The sequence below is a fragment of the Somniosus microcephalus genome, chromosome 15 (genome assembly GCF_052327205.1).
Source record: "Somniosus microcephalus isolate GS21.2 chromosome 15, FLI_Smic_1.0, whole genome shotgun sequence".
NCBI lineage: Eukaryota > Metazoa > Chordata > Chondrichthyes > Squaliformes > Somniosidae > Somniosus > Somniosus microcephalus.
This window is the reverse complement of record NC_141001.1, coordinates 15,919,391-15,944,984: the sequence shown is the minus strand read 5'-3', so window position 1 is coordinate 15,944,984 and position 25,594 is coordinate 15,919,391. Positions and strand designations below refer to the sequence as shown.

Below are 25,594 nucleotides of genomic sequence, written 5' to 3'. Positions count from 1 at the left end.
TTTCCCCAAGGAGGCAGAACCCGACATGGAGACAGCAATATCTTCATTGGTACAGCAGGGCGTATTGAGGACGATAGCCACCCACGTGAACTCCCCATTATGGCCGGTAAAGAAACCGGACAATTCGTGGAGAGCCACGGTGGACTATAGAGTCCTCAATAGTAATATCCCAGCCTGCGCGCCCACGGTAGCAGCAGTTGCAGACTTAATAGGGAGTATTCCAGCATCGGCGACCACATTCACGGTGCTGGACATCTCGAACGGTTTTTGGTCCATTCCGCTGCGGCGGGAGGACCAGTACAAGTTTGCCTTTACTTTCAAAGGGCAACAGTACACCTGGAACTGCTTACCACAGGGTTTTCACAACAGCCCCAGCATTTTCCATCAGTGTATGGCGGGGAGTTTGAAAGAGTTCAGCCAGCCCAACCAGATAGTGCAGTATGTGGACGACTTACTCCTGTTCACAGATACAAGGGAGCAGCACGGCCCACTGTTAGCCGAATTGTTGGAACTGTTAGAAAGGAAGGGTTTCAAAGTAAACCCAAAGAAAGCGCAGATCGGCCAGCAGGAAGTTAAATTCCTGGGTCTGGCCATCCGCGCTGGGGAAAGAGCCATAGATAAGGCCAGACGGGAATCTATACAAGATCTGCCGATTCCCAACACAGTAACGGGTGTAAGGTCCTTTTTGGGACTGACCGGGTACTGCAGAGATTTCATCGAGGACTATGCTGCCACAGCGGCCCCGCTACTTCGACTCTTACACAAGGGAGTCGAGTGGTCTTGGGACGAGGGGTGCCAGGCAGCATTCGAGAAGTTGAAAAGAGATCTGCAGACCGCGCCAGCCCTAGGGGCCATAGATGGGGGAGAGGAGTTCTTTCTGGAGGTAGCCGCTAGTGGGGACAGCCTGAGCGCAGTACTGCTCCAAGAGCGGCACGGCAAGCTAAGACCAGTAGTTTATTCCTCCAGGGTGCTCACGGATGTGGAGAGGAGTTTCTCCAATTGCGAACGGCATCTCCTGGCCACGCATTGGGCTGTGAACAGATCAGTGATCTTCACAGGGACCTCTCCCATTACGCTCCTCACCCATCACACCCCCACGAAGATGCTTCTGGACGGGAGGATTAAGGATGGGACCGTAAGCAGCGCTCGGATTGCGCGCTGGACCCTCCTCCTTTCCCAGATGGATCTCAAAGTTAAAGGCCTCTGCGCGCCAAGGCTCGCAGCCAATATGGCATATCCCGGGACAGCCCATCAATGTTCCGTAGAAGGGGTATGGGAAGTTAACATAGGTTTACGGGCCGGGATACATCCCACGGGCCGCGAGATCTACGTAGACGGTTCTAGCACTGTAGCTGACGGCAAGCGACTCACAGGGTGTGGAGTTTATGACCCTGCGGCAAACATTGCCCTGGCAATAAAGCTCCCCAGCACTATGAGCGCGCAGCAGGCTGAACTGTCCGCGGTGGCGTACGTGGTTACCCACCCCGAGATTTTCCCAACCCCATACACGATTTGCTCAGACAGCATGTTCACGTGCAATTCGTGTACGGAGTACCTCGCCATCTGGTCCCGACGCGGGTACACCTCCGCGGACGGGCGGCCTTTAACAGTTAAGCCCTTGCTGGAGAAGATCCTAGCAGCTGTGGGGGAGAAAGGAGAGGTGTTCATCCATAAGGTGAAGGCTCACTCCATTACAGAACCCCGCAGTCAGGGCAACCAGCAGGCGGATGCGCTAGCCAGGGAGGGTGCCCGCAACGGCATTCTCTGGGACCCATACGAACCCGGACCCGTGGCGGCGATCCAAGGCAGGGAGGGAATTCCCGGGAACACAGGGGTGACACCGCCCCCAGACCTAAAGACCGTCCAAACCCTGGATCCCGCCCTAAAAGCAGTCCTAAAAGCCATCACAGAGGGCAAACAGGTAGAAGGTCCGTACAGTACGGCAGCCCTCACAGTCAAAGAAGGTATGCTGTTCCGAAAGGAGCAGTGGGTTGTGCCGCAGCAGCACCGAAGGGAATTCCTGCAATTGGCCCACGAGGGTCCAGGAGCGGGACACCCCGGACCTGAGGTCACCTGGCAACGGGTGGAGCAGGCGGGATGGTGGCCGGGACTTCGGGACGATGTCCGCGAGTTCTGCGCAAGCTGTCTTGTGTGTGCTGCTAACAACCCAGACCCCCACAAAAGGAAGGTGCCCATGGGGCACATCAGGAGGGTAGAGGGACCATGGCAGTCGATTCAGGTCGACTACATAGGGCCCCTGCCCGCCGCCCAGGGAGGCTATAAGTACTGCCTTGTCCTGGTAGATGTGTTCACCAAATGGGTAGAAGCCTTCCCGTGCAGAACAGCTACGGCACTGGGTACTGCTAAGATCTTGATTCGGGAAGTGTTCTCACGGTGGGGACTCCCCCGTTTTGTAGAGTCCGACCAAGGGAGTCAGTTCACCGGTCAAGTAATGCAGAACGCCCTCAGGCTCTTGGGCATTGAGGGAAAGTGGCACGTAGCATACAATCCCCAGTCATCCGGGATTGTTGAGCGTATGAATCGGACCCTCAAGGAAAAGCTGAGGAAAGAGACAATGGGCTCGCCCCAGAAATGGGCGGAGGTCCTGCCTTTAGTCCTCATGGGGATCCGAGCCAGCCAGTCCAAAAGCACGGGGTATTCCCCGCACGAGTTAATGACTGGAAGGATCATGCGAACACCCACCCATGTGCTAGCCCCGGTGCTCACTGAGGGCCAGCTCCGAGAGGTGAAACGGGACAAATTCGCCCAAACCCTCTTGGAGCGCCTGAGACAGATTTATGGGCAGGCGGCTGGGAACATGGGAAGACAGCACCAGGGAAATAAACTGTTGTTGGAACCTCGGAAACAACAAGAGTGGGTAGTCGGGGACCAGGTCATGGTCCGAAACTACGCCAGGGTAGGGAGTTTTGAACCACTGTACATGGGGCCATACAGCATTGTAGACAAAGCCAGCCCCATGGTTTATGCAGTGAAGACGCCCCGACGTACCAAATGGTTTCACATCAACCAGTGTAAACTGTTTAAACCGGGTACACCAGGGCCACCAAAGGGGACCAGGTCTGAGAACAAAGATCCTCAGCCTGTAACAGAGTCACAGACCACACAGGCTGGAGCAGTAGCCTGCGTGAAGGGAGAGGCCATCCCATTGGAGTGGGAGGTCTCATCTTTTGAATGGGATTTAGGCAGGGGAGAGCCCGAACAGCTCAACCTCGCTTTAGACCCAATCACGGAGGAGGAAGAGTCAGAGGACGGCAGTCCCGCCCTCGACTCAAGCTTGGGGGAGGTAGGGAGTGGGGGTGAAGACTCGTTACCTGTAGGGACAGGTGAGGTGGAGTCGGAAGCCACAGATCCCGACCCCGGGGGGGCGGAGCCTGAGGAAGGGGAGCTGGAGCCGGCAGCTGTGGAGGAACCACAGGCTGTGACGGTAACAGTCACGACCCCAGGTCCATCGGCCCCGGGAGCCCAACCCAAAGCAGCCCCTCGTAGGTCAGCTCGAGCGCCCCAGCCCAGAAAATTTTGGCCAGATTCTCCCCATCCTCCCCAACCACGGTTTAAAGCAGCCCCAGGAAGACATGATCCCCGTTCAGCAGCGACAGGCTGCGGGGGATCAAGGCCAAAGATCAATGCAGCCCCACCGCAGGGTGTGGCACACGACAGACCTCACAGGGATTCGGAAAGCCGCCCCACGGAGGGCGGCGCTGTACATAAGTTAAGATAGGTAATTATGGTCATAGTTTAAGGAATGTAAAGTATATGGTGTTAAGAGTACAATTTTGAAGTCTGCCCGGTATGTGTGTTTGTTAGGGAGCGGGGTCCAGGAACCCGCGCGTCCAATTAATTTAGGCCAGCACCTATCGGGAGCCCGGCTACATCATTTTGTTGGTTACAGAAACCTGGGATACGATGGAAAGGATTGTCGTCGCGTTCATGGCGATCGGGTGCGGGTGGGCCTACCGAGGCCGCACCAAGGACGTCATCATTTTCGGGTGCTCCGGGGACACGGCCCCCATCGCAACGGATGGGACGGGGGAGCGAGAGGTAGAGGAAACCGCCACCTACTTCCACCAAGGGAGATGGCCAGGTTGGCTGGGAACGAATTCTACGGAATATTCCAGCAATTTCGGTTTTGCCTACCAAGAGACTTCATTAACGTGCCCTCGAGTGAGGATCCTAGCGCCCAGAGTCAGCGTCACCGTGGGAAAGAGGATTTGTCTGGTGTGCAATGGGAACGTACCACCAAGGCGATGGTGGTGGCTACGAAAGCTGGGAAAGGACATGAGAAACCCTACGGTCGAGTGGGAGCGACTGGGTAATAATACCCATCGGACTATTACGGGAACTCACGGACAATTACGTGTGTGTTGGGACAAATGGTGGGAACCGGATGAGGGAATATATGTCTGTATGTGGGGTTCGAGACGCGTCTGCCCCAAGGGCGTGTCCATCTTCTTCCAGAGGCAGTGGCAGGATGAAGGGAAGGGGATGAGATGGGATGTTAGCACTCGAGCGTGCGGAGCCCCATACTCCCCTATTCCGGTGAACGCCACTGAACTCATCACCCGCCCACGCAAGCCCCTGCCCACGCTTCCGGTAGCACTAGCCCAGAAAGGAGGGTGCCCAACCACCACCAGGGGACCCGGGAACGGTTTAGTATTGGTACCCACCGGTCAGGTGCTGTACCAAGGGGTACACTACGCGGTGGCCTCAGTGATTTTAAATCTCACTGAGGTAAGATTGCCGGAGTGGTGTCCCAAAGAAACGGAACAATTATACCAGGTCCTGTTAACCAGTATGTTTAGACAATTTTACGAATTTGATTTTGCCGACATCGACAGAGACAAATTATACACCACACTGCCAGAAGTTTTGGATCGAGTCGGGAGGCAAAGAAGGGGTACTGTAAATGACATATTCACTGCTTTTAATACCGGGACATCTGTTGTCAACGCTCTAGATAACGTGGAACTGCAGACACAGATCAACGGTTTAAAAGCCCAGTTAAGGAACATATTGACAGACGAAAACAAGGTCGTGGGTTCTGAGTTGCATGAGGACCAGGCCATGACACTACACTTTAAGGACATAATTGCTGAGCTGGAGAAACACGCGAGAACGGTAAATGCACTCATTAAGGAGGATCGGAATGCGTCCGATCAAGCTGCGCAAAACGAGGCCTGTGTGCTGTACGGGGCGTGGTTATTGGGCGAGGGCCGCAGTAATCTTGAGGATTTAAAACAGGGTTTGGTCCCGTCCTGGATCAGCAACAAGCACTTGCAAGCGCTCCACCCTTTTGAGAATGCATTAAGCCCGTGCCAGCTCAGACTAGCCGCAGAAGCATACCCAGTTCCAGTGGACTGCGGACATTCGAATCACACTATTATGGGAATAGTAGTAAGAATGCCGGTGTTGGGTCCCGCAGCAAAGCCCGCCCCGGTATACAGAGTAGAGAACATTGGAGTCATTCAGGGGGGCGCACACATTCGTTACGCAGTGGTCCCGCCTTACGTCATCAGATGGGAGCGTACGATGACAGGCACCGACCTCTCGGGATGTCGGAGCCGGGGAGCACACATCATCCTGTGTCCCCAGCACTTGAATGCCTTTTTGAAACCACAGTGCGGGTTCAGAACCGCTAGCGCGAAGCCGGTGAATTGCACCATGGAGGCAATGGCAGAGGACCATGTGCCCCCACAGGTAGCATATATCGGGGGTGGGACATACTGCGTCACCACTGCAGCGCCTCAGTACCGATATGGACAACACGAGTGGTGTTCGGTCGGTGATAGCAGTTTCTGTTTCAAACCCAGGGCCGAGGTTCAAGTGGCACAACAACGAATTGTTCCCATTCCTGCGCCCTCCACTGTACACATCACTATCAAAGAGAATTTCACAGACTTACAACGATTTGTCGCGCATTTTGGTTATGTCATTCCCCCTCTTCCCAAACACCTCACCAAGGTTTTAAAAGCCGTTATAGTTTCGCAGAAACATTTCTATACACTGGAGCAGAAGACTTTAGAGATAGGAAAAGACATATTGGATATAACCATCCCACCATGGTGGGACTTGTTCACCAACATAGAGGTCCCCGCCTGGATTAGAATAGCATCCCATATCCTAGTAGTATGTCAGGTTTTGATTGTGATATTTTTGCTCTTCGTGCATTGCAAAAGAGGCAAACGCCTCCAGAGGCACGAGAACACAGGAGAATGGAGAGAACGCTATGTGCAGATGGGGGAAGCAGATACCCCACTCTAAGCTGCTAGTATAAGATTAAGCGTCCCACCATTTAAAAAAATTTTTTTTTTTTTTTTTTTGATTGTTTTGGGTTATAAGGAAATAAGTATTGTCATGTTATTAGTTGTTCTTAAGTTTTTTTGGATTAATAAAAGATGCATGCAGATGGCGCAAAAGGGTATCAACCCCTGCCCATCTGACAGGTGAAGGTGTTATAGTTTAAGATTTGCTGTCTATGATTCCAAATGTGCATGAGGTAATTTTCATTTTTCTCCGGAAATGGGAACGGCATGTGTCGTGAGGGGCATAGATAGTTAAGTGCCAGGAATGTTTGGATGTGGGGAATCAGGGAAAATTTGCTCATCAAGGATTATTGATACTTTAAGCAAGCTATCAGTATCACAGGGGGGCCTGTAAGATTTGCAATTTTCAGCAAAAATCACGCAAGAAAACTGGATAAAATTAAGACTGTTTATTGACCAAAGTAAGCTTGCACAGAAAAACCTTTGATAAAAGGGCATACAAAATGGCCGCCAGGCCCCGTGATCAGTTTATGAACCATTTTATTTCTGTTACTGCAAGCCAGACAGGCTTGTGGATTGAAGACAGTGAGCCCACGAAAGCCAATCTCTGGGAACCGAAACTCAGAGCAACAGCATACATATTCAATGGATTATAAGTACAGGATGGGGCCCATCAAGATATGGGCGGACAATGTAAAAACACTTATACCCATTTATCGTACAAAGGAAAAACCGTTTAGCAGCCATCAAGGAAAATGTCCGGACCGATCAATATGCGAACCGAGCCACGGTGACAATGCAAAAGACATTGAAAGACATTATCGGCCAGGAAGGCCAGTTTAAGTTATCACCGGCTCCGTTACAAGACAAAGCGCCCCTGCAGAGATTTCTGCCCGCCAAAATTAATACAAAGACAGGACTATGATTTGGCGGGAGATAAGACTGTCCCAAAAGAGTATAACTATGGATTGAAAGTCCAGCTAAAAAACTTCGGACTCCGGGTTACTTGAACAACTTCTTCTTCACTGCCACGGCTTTCTTGTTGGGCGACTTCAGGCTTCCATTTTCTTCAAGAACTTTCTTCTACGAGGAACGAACGAAGGGCGGACGGTGCCCGGATCGGCGCCTCTTCCACTTCGGCAGATCGATGAAAACGTTTTCGTCTTTTTAAAGACGGACGGTTTCGGTAAAAGGACAACGTGGTCGGTGTTCAGCCAAACAAGGCTCGGCCACGACGAGAAGACGACGAGGGTGGCCCGGGTACTGGGGTCGGGAGATCATCGACGACCCAGGCCGACGGAGAAGAAACCCTCTGGAGAACCGGCGATCGATGCCACAAGATTCTCCCAAGTGCATAGCCTGCCTCTGGGTCTGCTCCATGAACCCAAATTGACTTGGTGGATCTCAACCTTAACGAGCGCTCATCGAGGCTGGGTCTACCCCACCGCCTCGAGGGAGGAGAGAATATCGACTGCGCCAGAAGTTTCCAAATCCACGTGACGACGGAAAGCGGTGCCAAAAAGGCTGCGAACCCCCCCTTTTCTCGCGATTTCGAGAGTGGTGAGCATGATCCCAAGTTCCCCAGGTCGAAACTTAGTTTAGGTATAGGGGAGGGAGTTAAGGGAAATCGTAATGTGTTTCCCCTTTTTCGATGTGCCGTGTGTTCCCCATTTCCATAGAGTCAAGTTCATAAATTTGTGCATGATTGTAGTAACTTTAATCTGTGCCTATGATATGTATTTTGTAATGCTTCAAACTGTTTAAAAATAAAAGCATCCATTTCGTGCTATTCAACCTGGTCTATTGAGTTCTTTCTCTGCACTACTGTTCTCTGCACCTAAGTCCAAGGTCTAGAACCGTAGGGGGGAGTGGGTCGAACCACTCAAGGGTAATTATTGCACGAAGCCTGGCAGGAGACCAGAAAGAGCAAGAGAAACCCCCTACAGGTCCACTCTTCAAATCACCCCCAAACACCCCCTTACTTTCCCACATCAACTTCCCGTGCAAGTGCAAGAGATGCAACACCTGCCCTTTCACCTCCTCCCTTCCCACCGTCCAGGGCCCCAAACACTCCTTCCAAGTGAAACAGCAATTTACTTGTTTCAATTTAGTATACTGTATTCGCTGCTCACGATGCAGTCTCCTCTACATTGGGGAGACGAAGCGCAAATTGAGTGCTCACTTTGCTTGAACCTCCGTTCAGCCCGCAAGCGTGGCCCTGAGCGTCCGGTTGCTTGCCATTTTAATTCTCCGTCCCACTCCCACCTCTCTGTTCTCGGCCTCCTACACTGCTCTAATGAAGCTCAAGAAACAGCACCTTGTCTTTCGATTAGGCACTTTACAGCCTTTCGGACTAGACATAGAATTCAACCATTTCAGATCATAACTATTTTTTCCAGGCAGCAGGTGCTGGCAATGATTCTGCTGTTTCCATTTACACCTCCTCTAGACCCATCTTTTGGTTTTTTTTTTTTACTTGTCCCATTGCCACCCTACTTTTGCCTTGCCCCATCATTTAATCTCTCCTGCTTTCCACCCCATCAGACCTTCCCTTTTGTTCTTTCCACCCCCTCTCATTCCCTGCCTCTGTTCTTGCTTATAAACTGTTAAATCTCTCATTTCTCCCAGTTCTGATGAAAGGTCATCAACCTGAAACGTTTACTGTTTCTCTCCCCACAGATGCTGCCTGACCTGCTGAGTATTTCCAGCATTTTCTGTTTTTAGTATTTCAGATTGCCAGTATTTTGCTTTTGTGTCACCATTACAGGGGACATCATTCCCCAGTGCCACCCCACAATCAGAGTCACATTCACACCCACACACACTTTCACCGTGATTAACGTGGGTGAGCACTGCCCTCTGAGGGAGGAAATAACCATTACAAGCTTCATCAACCCGCCAGTGCCACCGGCTGCAGTCACACCCACCCACACCATGGTCCCTGTTCTACTCTTCCACCACAACACCTTGATCGAGAGTAGGACCTAAACACGGAGATCTGCAAGTACAAGTGTATCTCTGTCATTCAACATACATCCCTCATCACCTGTGCTTATTTTGAAATCGTTTTATTGGAAAGGGTTGTGAGCACCAGTCACAAACCATACCCCAATTACACTGGGAATTACAGGGTACTTACAGCAATGTGAAATCCCATTCAGGGACACTACACTGAATTAAACCCTCTGATGGGGATGTTGCATATCTCCCGTTCAGAGAAACGCTGTACTGAAGTAAAGCCATGGGTCAGGGGTGCATTTCAGCACAGGCGGGGTTAACAGCGCACAAGTCATGACCAAAGAAGAATTGAAAAGTTACACACCAGAATCTTCCAGTCATCCCTCGCCTCAGTTACCGCGATTGCTGCCAACTGCAGAACAAGCTCGGGTAAGCTCATGTCTTCCAGTAAACGCAGGACCTAGGAACGAGCAGCACACAACAGTTTGGGCTCAGTGTTCTGCCGATGACATTGTGCATGGCCAGTTGATAAATATATATGCAATAGACAAGAAACATACACAACAGATTTGGGTCAGAGCCTGCAACTGTGCCATGATAGCTGAAGGAAGTGGTGATGGGGCAATTTAAAATGGCAAATGTCATAGAAGTGTGACCAAGTAACGTTGGCAGTCGGGAAGCATGTGCCCTGCACAAGATTTTGAAACAATATACCAGTTACACAGCACACAGGTGTAATTCAGGCCACAGTTTAAAGTCAGACATTCTAGCCATGTTCTTGTATTTCCATTAAAAATTCCTATATCCACACTTACAATAGGAATTGCCCATGTAAACATGTCACATTGTAATTACACCCTCTCCACAGTGGCAGTGCTGTGGAGCGGGGGAGACAGGGGTGTAATTACAGCGATTTCCACTGGAAGCTTGGACATTGGAATTCCAAACGGAAAAAGTTGGCAGGAAGTACATGCAGACACAAGGGGGTAGAGTTTCCACTTTGGGCTCAAAGTGCACTAGTTTTCATAAGTGAATTTTTTTGCTCAAGTTTCTGCTCAAACCTATTTGCATATCGCTGCACTTAAAATCTGTAATGAACCAGTGCAATCGGGCAGCATTTTAGAAAGTCATTCTTTTATTTGCTGTAAAATATTCCTTGATGTATTTAAGAGTGGTAAGATGGTGCAGTTTGATTAATATAAAATGGGTTTATCACAAAAAATAAGCATTTTTAATCTGAGTGTCTAGTTCACCACCTGTGAGTAATTCTATTTTAAATAACTGAAAATAACAGTAGTCATTTACAGTAAATGATTTTTTAAATATTAAAAGCTTTTTAAAAAGGTACCTGTCATAAATCACAATTTCTACAAGAAGTAACTCCGGAAGTACTACTGAACGGCCAGCTGAGGGCGCCATCCGAGGAGTATAAATACTTGGGCGTGGGCCCACCTTGGCCAGAGACAATCTGGAAACAGGAAGCTAGTGACTACTAACTAGACCTCCATGTTTTGTTACAAGTCGATTAAAGCCTTGCTTTATGTACAACCAAGTGCGTAGTGAGTCTTTATTACGTCAGTACCTATTATTGCTTTGCACCTAAAAAGCAGCTTAATTGTAAGAGCCTCCTTGAAGGGCCGCAAACGGGAGCAATTAGCGGAAAATCGCCATGGTGATCAATTCGGCCTGGGGGCGTGGCCAGGTTTGTGGGCGGGGTCGGCTTCCAACTGATGTTTTTTAAACTAGCTCAAAAGATCGTGGAAACTTGATTTGTGCTGGACATAATTTGTGCTTGAAATTCCTCGAGCTTTTATACTGGTTTGGCTGATTTCGGGTGAATTGCACTGGATACATCAGTGCAACTGAGCAGAAACTCCAGGCCAATATGGTCAATACACGATCGACAGATCTATAGATAATGAGACACGAGCAGCAATTACACATCTCCTACAAGAGGCAGAAAGAAAGTACAGTGTCAACTTGCACTGGGTGTCCCAATAGCTCCAGTTAGATATAACAAAAAGAGTTTTTGTGAACATGAGTACAAACACACTCACCCTAAAAGCTAGAAAAATAGTAAATTCTATTTTTACATTTTTTTTTGTAAGGAACAGGAAAAATGGTTACGATTAGGTTAAAAATTATTCAATGCCGTGTTTGTCAAGCCTGAAGTTCACATACGATAGCAAAATACTGCAGATGCTGGAAATCTGAAATAACAACAGAAAATGCTGGAAAATCTCAGCAGGCCAGGCAACATCCGTGGAGAGGAGAGTCAACGTTTCGGGTCGAAACCCTTCTACAGAACTGAGGAAAAAAGGCAGGAAATGAAACAAAAGGCAGTTTGGGGGCTGGGAAATGGGGGAGGGGATGAAAGAAGAGACATTAAGATATTCAAGGCGAGACGAGATAGTAATAGGACAGGTAAAGAAACAGACAATGGCTCTAGATGAAGTGTGAAATACAGCTGCCATGTGGGAGAGAGAGGTAAAAGAGGAAAAGGCACAAACCAAAAGTGTGAATAAAAAATAATAGGGGCCGAGGTTATGATCTGAAGTTGTTGAACTCGATATTGAGTCCGGAAGGCTGTAAAGTGCCTAATCGGAAGATGAGGTGCTGTTCCTCGAGTTTACGCTGAGCTTCCGTGGAACAATGCAAGAGGCCGAGGACGGAGAGGTCAGAGTGGGAATGGAATGGTGAATTGAAATGACAGGCGACCGGAAGCTCAGGGTCACCCTTACGGACTGAACGGAGGTGTTCCGCAAAGCGGTCACCCAATCTGCGTTTGGTCTCCCCAATGTAGAGGAGACCGCATCGTGAGCAGCGAATACAGTATACTAGATTGCAAGAAGTACATGTAAATCGCTGTTTCACCTGGAAGGGGTGTTTGGGGCCCTGGACAGTGGGAAGGGGGGAGGTATATGGGCAGGTGTTACATCTCCTGCACTTGCACGGGAAGGTGCCGGGCGAAGAGGAAGGGGTGCTGGGGGTGATAGAGGAGTGGACTAGGGTGTCTCGGAGGGAGCGGTCCCTACAAAATGCTGAAAGGGGATGATGCGTTTGGTGGTGGGATCACGTTGCAGGTGGTGGAAATGGCGGAGGATGATCCGTTGAATGTGGAGGCTGGTGGGGTGAAAGGTGAGGACAAGGGGAACCCGATCGTGGTTCCGGGAGGGAGGGGCAGGGGTGAGGGCTGAAGTGCGGGAGATAGAACGGACCTGGTCGACGGCTGTGTCAACCACGGTAGAGGGGAATCCTCGGTTGAGGAAAAAGACATGTCGGAAGCACTGGTGTGGAAGGTGGCATCGTCGGAGCAGATGCAGCGGGTACGGAGAAACTGGGAGAATGGAAGGTGTTGCTATGGGTACCCGCATGGGTCCTAGCTATGCCTGCCTTTTCGTGGGATATGTGGAACACTCTTTGTTACAGTCCTACTCGGGTCCCCTCCCTCACCTTTTTTCCGGTACATTGATGGCTGTATCGGTGCCGTTTCCTGCTCTCGCCCTGAACTAGACAATTTCATTCACTTTGCCTCCAATTTCCACCCTTCCCTCACCTTCACATGGTCCATCTCCGAATCTTCCCTTCCCTTCCTCGACTTTTCCGTCTCCATCTCTGGGGATAGGTTATTGACCCACTGTCCAGGTGAAACAGCGATTTACTTGTACTTCTTGCAATCTAGTATACTGTATTCGCTGCTCACGATGTGGTCTCCTCTACATTGGGGAGACCAAACGCAGATTGGGTGACCGCTTTGCGGAACACCTCCGTTCAGTCCGTAAGGGTGACCCCGAGCTTCCGGTCGCCTGTTATTTCAATTCACCGTTCCATTCCCAGTCAGACCTCACCGTCCTCGGCCTCTTGCATTGTTCTTCGGAAGCTCAACGTAAACTCGAGGAACAGCACCTCATCTTCCGATTCGGCACTTTACAGCCTTCCGGACTCAATATCGAGTTCAACAGTTTCAGATCATAACCTCGGCCCCTATTATTTTTTATTCACACTTTTGGTTTGTGATTTTCCTTTTACCTCTCTCTCCCACACGGCAGCTGTCTTTCACTCTGCCAGCGCATTTCACACTTCATTTCGGGCCATTGTCTGTTTCTTTACCTGTCCTATTACCATCTCGTCTCACCTTGAATATCTCTCAATGTCTCTTCTTTCATCCCCTCCCCCATTTCCCAGCCCCCAAACTGCCTTTTGTTTCATTTCCTGCCTTTTCTCTCAGTTCTGTAGAAGGGTTTCGACCCGAAACGTTGACTCTATTTCTCTCTCCACATATGTTGCCTGGCCTGCTGAGTTTTTCCAGCATTTTCTGTTGTTATTTCTGAAGTTCACATAGGTGGGTTCGACCAGTGCCTTATCCAATAGCCTACTGGAGCCGTACTTATACATTTTAACACTTCCGTGGTAATTTGCAGCAGTTGATTATTTCATGTTTCCAATATCTTTACTTACAATAGAAACTCTTACAAAAGTTCCCTGGAAAATTGGTTTTGGACAGCTGATAAATGGAGAGACAAAAACATCTGAAAATCAGCAAAAATGGGGTGCTGCTCGGGTGAAAAGACCCCAAAACACCTGCTGGGGGGCAGAGCGTGTTGCCATCTTTCACATTGTTTCCAACGACAACTCCACACGCCAGCCGGGGTTAGAGCGTGTAATCGTGACAGTCCACACAGCAAAACGTTAACAGACTAATCTACTGTGGGGGGGAAAAGTGACCAGAGGAAGTAAGAGTTGCGGGCAGGAAGAACCACGACATTTTTAGGTTACCTTGTTGCCTAACTAGGGCCCAACTCCGTCCTGTCCTTGTATCCAAATTACAGCCCACTTTCACCAACTCCACAGTACGCACCTTATTGTAATACTGCACCCTGGGATTGGAGGCAGCTTCCTCGTCCTCCACTTTGATCAGTCTGTCCAGGAATTCCTCCCTCCCCACTGCTGCGGCAGCATCACAGAAACAATCCAGAGCCTGGGAAAGAAGCAATGACATGGACATGTCGCAAAACCAGCAACACCGACAGAACAGGCCAGGGCTTAGAATCAGCTCCCGGCACCTTGTACCTATTAGAAGGGAATGCTCACAGACACAGCTTCAACACAGACCCCCATCCCACAGTGTGTCTGCTCAGACCCAGCTTCAACACAGACCCCCATCCCACAGTGTGTCTGCTCACAGACCCAGCTTCAGTACACAGATCCTGCACCCAGTCTGAAACATCAGCATCAGGAGTGAGCGGCTGTTGGTCTACTTCAGGAGTCTGAGCATGTAAGGCTTTTTTTGAAAAGTGACACGAGATAGAAGGAGGAAAGTTCATTGCTGAAAGTAACAAGTGACTTTCAATTAAAGTGACGATTGCAGGTGCTGAAAGCATTAATAGGACGACCTGAAAGAATGTTGCTTGCCCTCCATCCTCATCGCAATCTTACCTTGTGTCCTTCCCCTGTGACCAGGTAACACTGTCCCAGCACAAACCGCCGCGAGCCGACATTAACCTCACACCAGGGCTGCAGCAGACGCACGTATTCCTTTAAAAATGAGAGAGTGTGCACGTGGCTAGTGACAACAGTCTAATTAAACAACATGAAGCATTGCAACATCAGGAGATAGGGAATGGTCAGAGTAGGCTCAGATTCGAGCTCTCAGTCACAACACAGACCAGCTTGTAGAGTTAGCCTTGGCTCTATTCACTGCATCAACTGGGAGTAGCACAAGTTAGGCACAGAACTACCTGACTCAATTCACAGCCATGCATACCAGAATTGTGTTAACGAACTGCAGATCATGTCTCAATAAACATACGGCAAACCAGTTCATCATCTGTAACACTGCAAACGAGGAGTCAGATCATGTGTAGTCCCCAGGTGAAGTGGGGTTAGAGGCCGGGGAATCACTGGACCACTACACATAGGTAATGTAAATGTGTCACATTTTAACATCCTCCTGCCGGTAGGAGGGTGTGATACAGATGTTACAATCAGTACTTTCCTTGCAAACATTATCATTCATCAGAACTTCTGCTGGACTGAAACATTAGAAAAAAAAATCCGGCATCAACCCCACAACAGCGGCCCTCCACACGCCCACAGATCCCACTCGCACACTTCAGTGTGCCCCAATCTGCAGTAAGGGAACGGTAGCATAGTGGTTACTGGACTAGTAAACCAGAGGCCTGGACTAATGATCCCAAGATGGGAGATCAAATCCCACCATGGCAGCTGGGGAATTCAGTTAGTTTAATCTGGTGACCATGAAACTATCAGATTGTTGTAAAAACCCATCTGGTCCTTTAGGGAAGGAAATCTGGCCGATGTGAGACTCCAGACCCAAAGTTGGCTGACTCTTCACTGCCCTCTGAAGTGGCCCAGCAAGCCACTCAGTTGTAACAAACCGCTACGAATAAAAATAAAACTGACGGACCAACCGGCATCAGCCTTGGCATCAGCTTCGGACACGACAACGGCACACCCAGCCCAGTCGACCCTGCAATTCCTCCTCACTAACATCTGGGGACTCGTGCCAAAATTGGGAGAGCTGTCCCACAGACTAGTCAAGCTACAGCCTCACAGAATCATACCTTTCAGCCAACGTCCCAGACTGCTCCATCGCCATCCGGCAGGACAGACTCACCAGAGGTGGCGGCACAGCGGTATACAGTCGGGAGGGAGTGGCCCTGGGAGTCCTCAACCTTGACTCCAGACCCCATGAAGTCTCATGGCTTCAGGTCAAGCATGGAAACCTACCACCCTCCCTCAACTGATGAATCACTCACCATCCAGGACAAAGCAGCCCGCTTGATTGGCACCCCATCCACCACCTTAAACATTCACTCCCTCTACTACCGGCGTACCGTGGCTGCAGTGTGTACCATCTACAAGATGCACTGCAGCAACTCGCCAAAGATTCTCCGACAGCACCTCCCAAACCCGCTAACTCTACCACCTACAAGGGCAGCAGGTACATGGGAACACCACCACCTCCAAGTTACACACCAACCTGACTTGGAAGTATATCACCGTTCCTTCACCCCAGACAGCAGTTATTCACAACAGTGGACAAGGGATGGTGTGGGAATCTACGGCAGAATATGAGACAATATGACCAGCCTTCCACAGGACTGCCCAGCTGGAGCAAAACTGAAACAAGAGCTCCTCACGACAAATTATTACAGTGAAACCACCCTTTCAGAATGAGGTTTTACGCTTTATTACATTGAGAGCCACAAAAGTCACAAGCAAATACACGTCAAAAGCAGTAAGCACTACCTACCTGGAGCTGTATATACTGGCAGTGTCCCATGAGAAACTCTGGAAACAGAAAACTGGTGTTACTTGCCCACCTGAGTAGCAGTTAAGGAAGAATGGGGGTGCCTGAGATCATTGGGAAAGGTCACACTGACGGGGCACTGAGGGAAAGGTCACGCTGACGGGGCACTGAGGGAAAGGTCACGCTGACGGGGCACTGAGGGAAAGGTCACGCTGACGGGGCACTGAAGGAAAGTGAGACACACTACACACCAGGACCAAGTAGGGAATCTGTGGCCAGCTGCACAACTACAGGGAGCTATTTCAATTGAGCGGATAGAGCGTTTCACTTTGCCGAGCACCCATTCTCCGTGGCTTCGCTGTCATGAGGTCAGGAAACCCACAAAGAGCCAGACAACCAACCACACACATGCCTCCTTGGAGCATCCAAGCCAGGACACAGGGAGAGCAAACAGACTGGAGAGAAGGATAAATATAGCTTAGAAAGGCTCAAGGACAGACGTAAGCCACACAGGGGGAAAAAAAAGCTTGCATTTATAGATCACTTGCCCACAGGATGCTACAAAGCACTTTACAGCCAATTAATTGCTTTTTAAGTGTAGTTACTGTTGGTACATAGGCAGACGCAGCTGTCTATCAGTACAAAGCAAGGTCCCATAAACAGCAAATGAACAAATGACCAACTAATGTTTTTGGTGGTCAGTTGCGGAAAGAATATAGTTCAGGACACTGGGAGAACTCTCCCACTCTTGAAATAGTGCCATGGGATCTTTAACATCCACAGATGGGCCCTTGGTTTAGTGTCTATTCGATAGATGACACCAAGAATACAGCACTCCACAAACACTGCATGAAGTATCGTATCAGCCTAGATCACACGCTCAACTCTTGGAGTGGGGTTTGACCCCACGACCTTCTGACTCAGGAGAGAGTGCTACCAACTGAGCCCAGCAGACACGAGGCATTAGAATGGCGATAAAAGCATATTCAACCAAGTCTTACCAAAAACTACATTCATCTCAACATGAACCACAAGTCATGACCGAGAGGTCTTCACACTCCCTTCATAGAATGGCATAGCGCAGAAGGGGGCCGTTCGGCCCATTGTACCTATGCCAGCTCTTTGAAAGAGCTATCCAATTAGTCCCATTCCCATGCTCTTTCCCCTTGGCCTGCAAAACTTTCCCCTTCAAGTATATATCCTATTCCCTTTTGAAAGTTATTACTGAATCTGCTTCCACTCTTTCAGGCAATGCAGTGCATTCTGCACAATAATCACTTTGATTTGTGGTAAGTGTGAACAAAAGGGCCCAGGCAATGTTAATCATGAATTCATTTTATAAAATAAATCTGAGTTACCCCAATGTATCTGAAAAGTCTGTAGACTGTACTGGTCTGAACACTCAACACCTCCCCGAATGTCTATTAGCAACAAACTCAGATTGGCCAGTGAGGGAAACTCACTCCAAGGCTTTAGTAACAGAGGATCTCTTGCTGCTGTTCATTTTCAAAGTTTAGAAATTCATTCAATGAGGAATTTCAACCCTACGTAAATGTCCAGTGTATGTGTTTGAATTATAGATCATCACGGAACCGGAAGATAAAAGCTAATTAAATGCATCTGGTTACAAAGAGCAAACCGACCATTTTCACTAAATGGACCCTACCCTGAAGTGTGTTGGACATCTTGGGGAGTTAAGGGTCAACAGTCAAATTTCTTTGTATCTTGGATTAACAGGCTTCCCAAGATATAAACAGGATGACTTTGAAGTGTGGTAAAAGCAAGGCATTGCTTGTTTTCTGAGATGTAAAGTGCTTGTGTAAGGGAATAAGTGTTAGCAATGACGTCAGCCATGAGTGGTTTCACTTTAGGGTAATAAACAATGGTAGTAAGAATCCATTAGATAGATAGCAGTTGGTACAGTTATTACTTCCAAGATGCTAGCAAATGTTACGTCAGGAAGTCTCGTGTAGGGGAAAGTGAGGAAAACAATTGCCAACTGTTTACATGGATATTCTGTTTTCAAAGGATTTGGGAAATAGATACATCATACAGGCATATCTGTGACATTTTCCTTTAATGTAGTCAAAATATGGTGTATAAAGGATGATGGCTTTCAAAAGTTTGGCAGAGTGTACTTGAAAGATACAGAAACCGAATATCCACTCTCTGTATACAGTTAAAGACCGATCATCTTTACTGTACATCAATAAAGTCTGTTCCGTATACGCCACTATACTCGTGCATACTCGAAACATGTTATTGTGAACCAGAGGAGAAAGGAAGTTGACTGCTTAGCATCATGGAAAGAGTTAGAAGAGAAAAAGGTTGATGCCAGAAATTAGAGCTCTAAGGAGACTCAAAGAACTGAAAAGAGCAAGGGGGGGACGGACTCAAGCTGCTAAGAAGCGCGGAGGTTATTTAAGGCATATAACTGAAGTTACACTACACCTTATCCACATGCTTTTATTGTACTCAATGGGGACACCTTCAATTTTTATATTTTATTGCCAATTTTCCACCCTTTTCCTTTCCCCCTTCAAACTACCGACCCATTGTTGGGGTATATTTTCACCTGGGTAACTCTTCCCTCGCCACAGTGGTCCGTCTCCACGCCTGCAAAAACTTCCTCAGTACAGCAGCGAGTGTCAGTTCAGTACTGCCTCCGACAGTGCGGCGCTCCCTCAGTACTGCCCCTCCGACAGTGCGGCGCTCCCTCAGTACTGCCCCTCCGACAGTGCGGCGCTCCCTCAGTACTGCCCCTCCGACAGTGCGGCGCTCCCTCAGTGCGGCGCTCGCTCAGTACTGCTCCCCCGACAGTGCGGCGCTCGCTCAGTACTGCCCCGACAGTGCGGCGCTCTTTCCGTACTGCCCCGACAGCGCGGCGCTCCTTCAGTACTGCCCCGACAGCGCGGCGCTCCTTCAGTACTGCCCCGACAGCGCGGCGCTCCTTCAGTACTGCCCCGACAGCGCGGCGCTCCTCCAGTACTGCCCCGACAGCGCGGCGCTCCTTCCGTACTGCCCCGACAGCGCGGCGCTCCTTCAGTGCTGCCCCGACAGCGCGGTGCTCCTTCAGTACTGCCCCGACAGCGCGGCGCTCCTTCAGTACTGTCCCTCTGACAGTCCAATGCTCCCTCAGTACTGCCCCGACAGCGCGGCGCTCCTTCAGTACTGCCCCGACAGTGAGGCGCTCCTTCAGTACCAACCCTCTGACAGTCCAATGCTCCCTCAGTACTACAGTGAAATGTCAACCAAGATTATGTGGGCTTGAACCCACCTTATGACAGAGGTCAAAGAGCCATGGTTGATATCCAAGAAGGGGCCTTCCTGATGTGCTGCATCCTGCTAGCCAAACTCCAGCGCTCCCTTGCAGATTTATTGGCCACATTAAATCCAGTTCCACCCCAGGATCTACAGATGCTGGTTAGATACCCTGGTACAAGCTCAGCGGAAACTTGCTGTCCTGCCAGTATCCTGGGAGCTCACATTGTGAACTGCATCTTTAATTGAGAAGCGCGACTGGACATCAGCAGAGATGTACTTGGTAATTTGTATGTTTGCAGCCAATTCGGTGTATATAATTGTTTTAAACTAGCACCACTCCTCAAACCCGATTTACCAGTTGTTTACTCACGTTTATAATAAAAGTGAACTGCAAATAGTGGTACATTGTAGCTACAAACTTCTCCACGAAAAACGATTGCAGTTAAATCATGCTCACATTTCACTTTGCACCTCAGTGTAATGATCTGAAAATTAAAAACCCATCCATAGAACCATATCAGAAGTGTACAGCAGACACGGTGGGCTGACTGGCCTGTGTCATTTTTTTTTAAATAGACCAATAGAATGGCATTTGGGTATAACCAATGCCACCAAACCAATAAATACTCTAGAAAGGCTCGAGTAGTTATACTACCTCCTGATGTTACCAGATTTATAAAATAGACAATATTCTGTGTGGTAAACCACTGTCATACCTGTCTGTGTCTGTATGTGTATTCCACTAGGTACAGGTCTGGACATGCCTCGGCTGACTCCTCCCACTATTCCAGGTATATAAGTGACTACCTCCCAGTCCCTTAGTATTCTGGACGGGTCGACCACTCGAGACTAGACCTTCATTCTTTAGTTTATAAAAGCCTGATTGTTACTCGCTCTACCTCAGTCTTTTGAGTAATTGATGGCGCATCAATTTTATTAACTAAATTTTTTTATAATGGAGAAGATCCTCACACCAGCATGCCTGGACCTGGACAGTCGGGAAGCGGACGCTTCCACCAAGTTTGCTCACTGGCTCACGTGCTTCGAGACATTCCTGACTGCCTCCACTGCGGTCGAAACGGATGCGGACAAACTGTCTGTCCTGTTCTCCAAGGTGAACCACCGAGTTTACTCAGTCATCCGGGACGCGACCTCGTACACAGCCGCCCTCCAGCTCCTCAAGACCCAGTACACGTGCCCTGTGAACGAAGTATACGCTCGGCACCTTCTGGGGAGTCGCAAGCAACAACCTGGGGAATCGACTGAGGAATACCTCCAAGCACTGTCCGTGCTTGGCCGGGCCTGTGGGTGTAAGGCGGTAACGCCCACTAAGTACACGGAGGAACTGATCCGGGATGCCTTCGTAGCGGGCCACAGGTCCAACTACACCCGACAGCGACTGCTGGAGCAGAGTGACCTCGCCCTCGACAAAGCCTCCGACATCGCACTAACGCTGGACGCAGCCTTCCGGGGCATGGATGCCTACTCCTCTGCACCGTGGACGCCGCGGGGAACGACAACCTGGGACATGGTAGGACAGCCCCATAGCACCGTGCCACCCCAGCCACGGCCCAACTACCGCAGCAGTGTCCCAAAGCCAGACAGCAGTATCCCAAGGCCAGAAATGCTACTTCTGTGGCCAGGCCAAACACCCCAGAGTGCGCTGCCCGGCAAAGAATGCGACCTGCTCGGGCTGCGGAAAAAAGGGACACTACGCCAGCGTCTGCAAGGCCAAAGCCACCCCGAACGCCAGCAGCGCCGTGTGTGGGCCGTGCGAGCCGCCATCTTGGGCCCCCAACAGCGCCGCGTGTGGGCCGTGCGGGCCGCCATCATGGGCCTCCCCAGCCATGTGCGAACCACCGCAGCAGCAGCCATCTTGGACGACTCCAGCCACATGGGAATCATGGATGCCGCCATCTTGGACACCAGCCGGGACGCAGCAGACCGCCAACCCCCCCCCATCTGATACTCGCAGCGACACACCGACCCCTACGCTGGCCTCTGTGACGCTGGACCAAACGAGGCCGCACCAGTTAGCTCGGTCCAAAATGGACGTTAAGGTAAACGGCCATGCAATAAACAGCCTTTTTGACTCTGGGAGCACAGAGAGCTTCATCCACCCCGACACGGTGCGGCGTTGCTCTCTCCCAGTCCTGCCTGCGCACCAGCGGATTTCTATGGCCTCCAAGTCCCAGTCAGCGGACATTGGCGGCTACTGCGTGGTGACACTAGTAGTAGATGGGACTGTGTTCAATAATTTTAAACTCCTGGTCCTGCCCGACCTCTGCGCTGCCGTTCTACTGGGGTTGGATTTCCAGTGCCACCTCAAAAGCGTTACAATGGCGTACGGTGGCCCCCTCCCCCCACTCACAGTCCGCAGCCAGCAGCCTCCAAATTGCCCGCCGCGCACCAGATGCAACCTCTCCACACTCAGAGTCCCACCCCCCCCACTGTTTGCTAACCTCACCCCCGACTGTAAGCCCATCGCCACAAAGAGCAGGCGATACAGTGCCGGGGACAGGGTTTTCATCAAAACCGAAGTGGAACGGCTCCTGAAGGAGGGGATTATTGAGGGCAGCTCCAGCCCCTGGCGAGCCCAGGTTGTGGTCGTTAAGACCGGCGAGAAACAACGCCTGGTCATCGACTACAGCCAAACAATAAACCGCTACACCCTGCTGGACGCCTACCCACTCCCCCGCATAGCTGACATGGTCAACCAGATCGCGCAGTACCGCGTCTTTTCGACCATTGACCTGAAATCAGCGTACCACCAGCTCCCCATCAGCCCTGAAGACCGCCAGTATACTGCTTTTGAGGCAAACGGCTGCCTCTATCACTTCCGTAGGGTTCCCTTCGGCGTTGCCAACGGGGTCTCCGTCTTCCAAAGGGAGATGGACCGGATGGTCGATCAAAATGAGCTGCAGGCCACTTTCCCTTACATAGATAATGTGACCATCTGCGGCCATGACTTGCAGGACCATGACGCAAACCTCGAGAAATTCCTCCGCACCGCCCAACTCCTGAACCTGACATATAACAAGGAGAAGTGCATATTCTGCACAGACCGCCTCGCCATCCTTGGCTGTGTTGTGGAACACGGGGTCATCGGCCCCGACCCGGACGCGTCCCCTTATGGAACTCCCACTGCCTAAAAGCTCTGAAAAGGTGCCTAGGGTTTTTTTCCTACTACGCTCAGTGGGTCCCCTACTATGCAGACAAAGCCCGTCCGCTGATCAAGTCCACCTCTTTTCCCGTGACGGCAGAGGCCCACTTAGCCTTCCACCGTATCAAGGAAGACATTGCCAAAGCCACCATGCACGCAGTGGACGAATCCATCCCCTTCCAGGTGGAAAGCGATGCGTCCGACTTCGCTCTGGCCGCCACCCTCAATCAGGCGGGGAGACCTGTGGCATTCTTCTCACAAACCCTCCAGGGCCCGGAGACCAGACACTCCGCGGTCGAGAAGGAGGCCCAGGCTATCGTGGAGGCTGTGCGTCATTGGAGGCACTACCTGGCCGGAAAACGATTTACCCTGCTCACTGACCAGCGTTCAGTTGCTTTTATGTTCAACAACAAGCAGAGGGGCAAAATCAAAAATGACAAGATCTTGAGGTGGAGAATCGAACTTTCCACCTACAATTACGAGATCTTGTACCGGCCTGGGAAGCTCAATGAACCCCCAGATGCCCTATCGTGTGGCACCTGCGCCAGCGCGCAGATCGATAGGCTGAGGGCCCTCCACAATGACCTCTGCCACCCGGGGGTCACCAGGTTCTTCCACTTCATCAAGGCCCGCAACCTGCCTTACTCCATCGAGGAGGTCAGGACCATGACCAAGAACTGCCAAGTCTGCGCTGAGTGCAAACCGCACTTTTATAGACCAGACAGAGCCCACCTGATAAAAGCCACTCGCCCTTTCGAATGCCTTAGCGTCGATTTCAAAGGGCCTCTCCCCTCCTCCGACCACAATGTGTACTTCCTCAACATCATTGACGAGTACTCCCGGTTCCCGTTTGCTATCCCCTGCCCGGACATGACCAGTGCCACGGTCGTTAAATGTCTGAACAGCCTCTTCACCCTGTTCGGTTTCCCCAGCTATATCCATAGCGACCGGGGCTCATCGTTTATGAGCGACGAACTCCGCCAGTACCTGCTCGTTAGGGGTATAGCCACAAGCAGGACCACCAGTTACAACCCCCGGGGGAACGGACAGGTGGAAAGAGAGAATGCAAGAGTTTGGAAGGCCGCCCTACTAGCCTTAAAGTCTAGGGGCCTTCCGACCTCCCGCTGGCAGGAGGTGCTCCCCGATGCGCTCCACTCGATTCGGTCACTGCTCTGCACTGCCACCAATGCCACCCCTCACGAGAAAATGTTTGTCTTCCCAAGGAAGTCCACATCGGGGACATCGTTACCGCCATGGCTGACGTCCCCAGGGCCGGTACTACTGAGAAGACACGTGAGGGCCAATAAAACGGACCCCCTGGTCGAGAGGGTCGACCTCCTCCACGCCAACCCCCAGTACACTTACATTGCGTACCCGGACGGGCAGGAGGACACAGTCTCCATACGAGACCTCGCACCCTCGGGGACCGCTGTAACCCACTACCCATTACCACCCCCCCCCCCACGACCCGATATCCAACCCCAGCAGCCGGCTCGCCTTGGACCGTCACCCACGAGGACTACACTCCAGGGCCCCAGCCTACACGGGACGCGACGCCGGAAGCTCTACCACCCCTGCCGTCGCCACGTCGATCACAGCGGCAGACAAGACCTCCGGAGAGGCTCCAATACACGAACTTTTAAATACACTTCACCCCGCCGGACTCATTTTTAAACAAGGGGTGAATGTGGTAAACCACTGTCATACCTGTCCGTGTCTGTATGTGTATTCCACTAGGTACAGGTCTGGACATGCCTCGGCTGACTCCTCCCACTATTCCAGGTATATAAGTGACTACCTCCCAGTCCCTTAGTATTCTGGACGGGTCGACCACTCGAGACAAGACCTTCATTCTTTCGTTAATAAAAGCCTGATTGTTACTCGCTCTACCTCAGTCTTTTGAGTAATTGATGGCGCATCATTCTGCAGTAACTACCGGTCACAAAAGGCCTCAAACATATCGGTGGGATCTCTCTCCATGATCACCCTGACACAAACAAGGCCCCGAAAGAGTGGCCTTCCCAGTGGATCCTATGCATCCTGGACATGACTTAGCCAGCCCCAGGAACAGACCCACTCAGAGGATCGCTGACCCCTCTGCGCACTGGGAGACCAAATATGAATGTACTGAGGGAGTGCTGCACGGTCAGAGATGCCGTCTTTCAGATGAGACATTAAACTGAGGCCCCGTCAGCTATCAGGTGGATCCCACAGCACTATTTCAAAGAACAGCAGGGGAGCTCTCCCCAGTGTCTTGGCCAATGTTTACCCCTCAACCAAAATCACTAAAACAGATTATCTGGTCATTAACACATTGCTGTTTGTGGGAGCTTGCTGTGTGCAAATTGGCTGCTGTGTTTCCTACATTACAACAGTGACTACACTTCAGAAGTGTTTCTTTGACTGTAAAGCACTTTGGGACATCATGAAAGATGCTATAGAAATGAAAGTCTTTTTTATAATCATGCTCCAAGAACCTTGAATTAGACATCACCACCCAGCTCCAGACTCACAATTCTCTCTGAATCCCCAGTGTGGCTATTGCCATGCTCACAGTACCGTGACTGCACTGGTCATAACCTCCAATAATAACCTTTGTGATCATGACCACTAACGTGTTGCGTCTCAGCGACATCGTCAGTCGGCACCAGGTCA

General features: G+C 50.5%; 1 protein-coding gene across 2 annotated transcripts in view; it reads right to left on the bottom strand.

Annotated features, from left to right (window-relative positions):
* nup160 (nucleoporin 160) overlaps positions 1-25,594 on the bottom strand; it is a 145,076-nt gene that overhangs the window by 56,989 nt on the left and 62,493 nt on the right. The window contains exons 21-24 of one of the 2 annotated variants that reach the window (XM_086007511.1): positions 16,516-16,585; positions 14,676-14,774; positions 14,098-14,217; positions 9,604-9,699 (exon numbers count right to left, since the gene is read on the bottom strand). In XM_086007511.1, coding sequence (XP_085863637.1) covers positions 9,604-9,699; positions 14,098-14,217; positions 14,676-14,774; positions 16,516-16,585 — 385 coding nt within the window. The remainder of the gene's footprint in view (positions 1-9,603; positions 9,700-14,097; positions 14,218-14,675; positions 14,775-16,515; positions 16,586-25,594) is intronic. The other variant, XM_086007512.1, reaches the window with a different exon arrangement.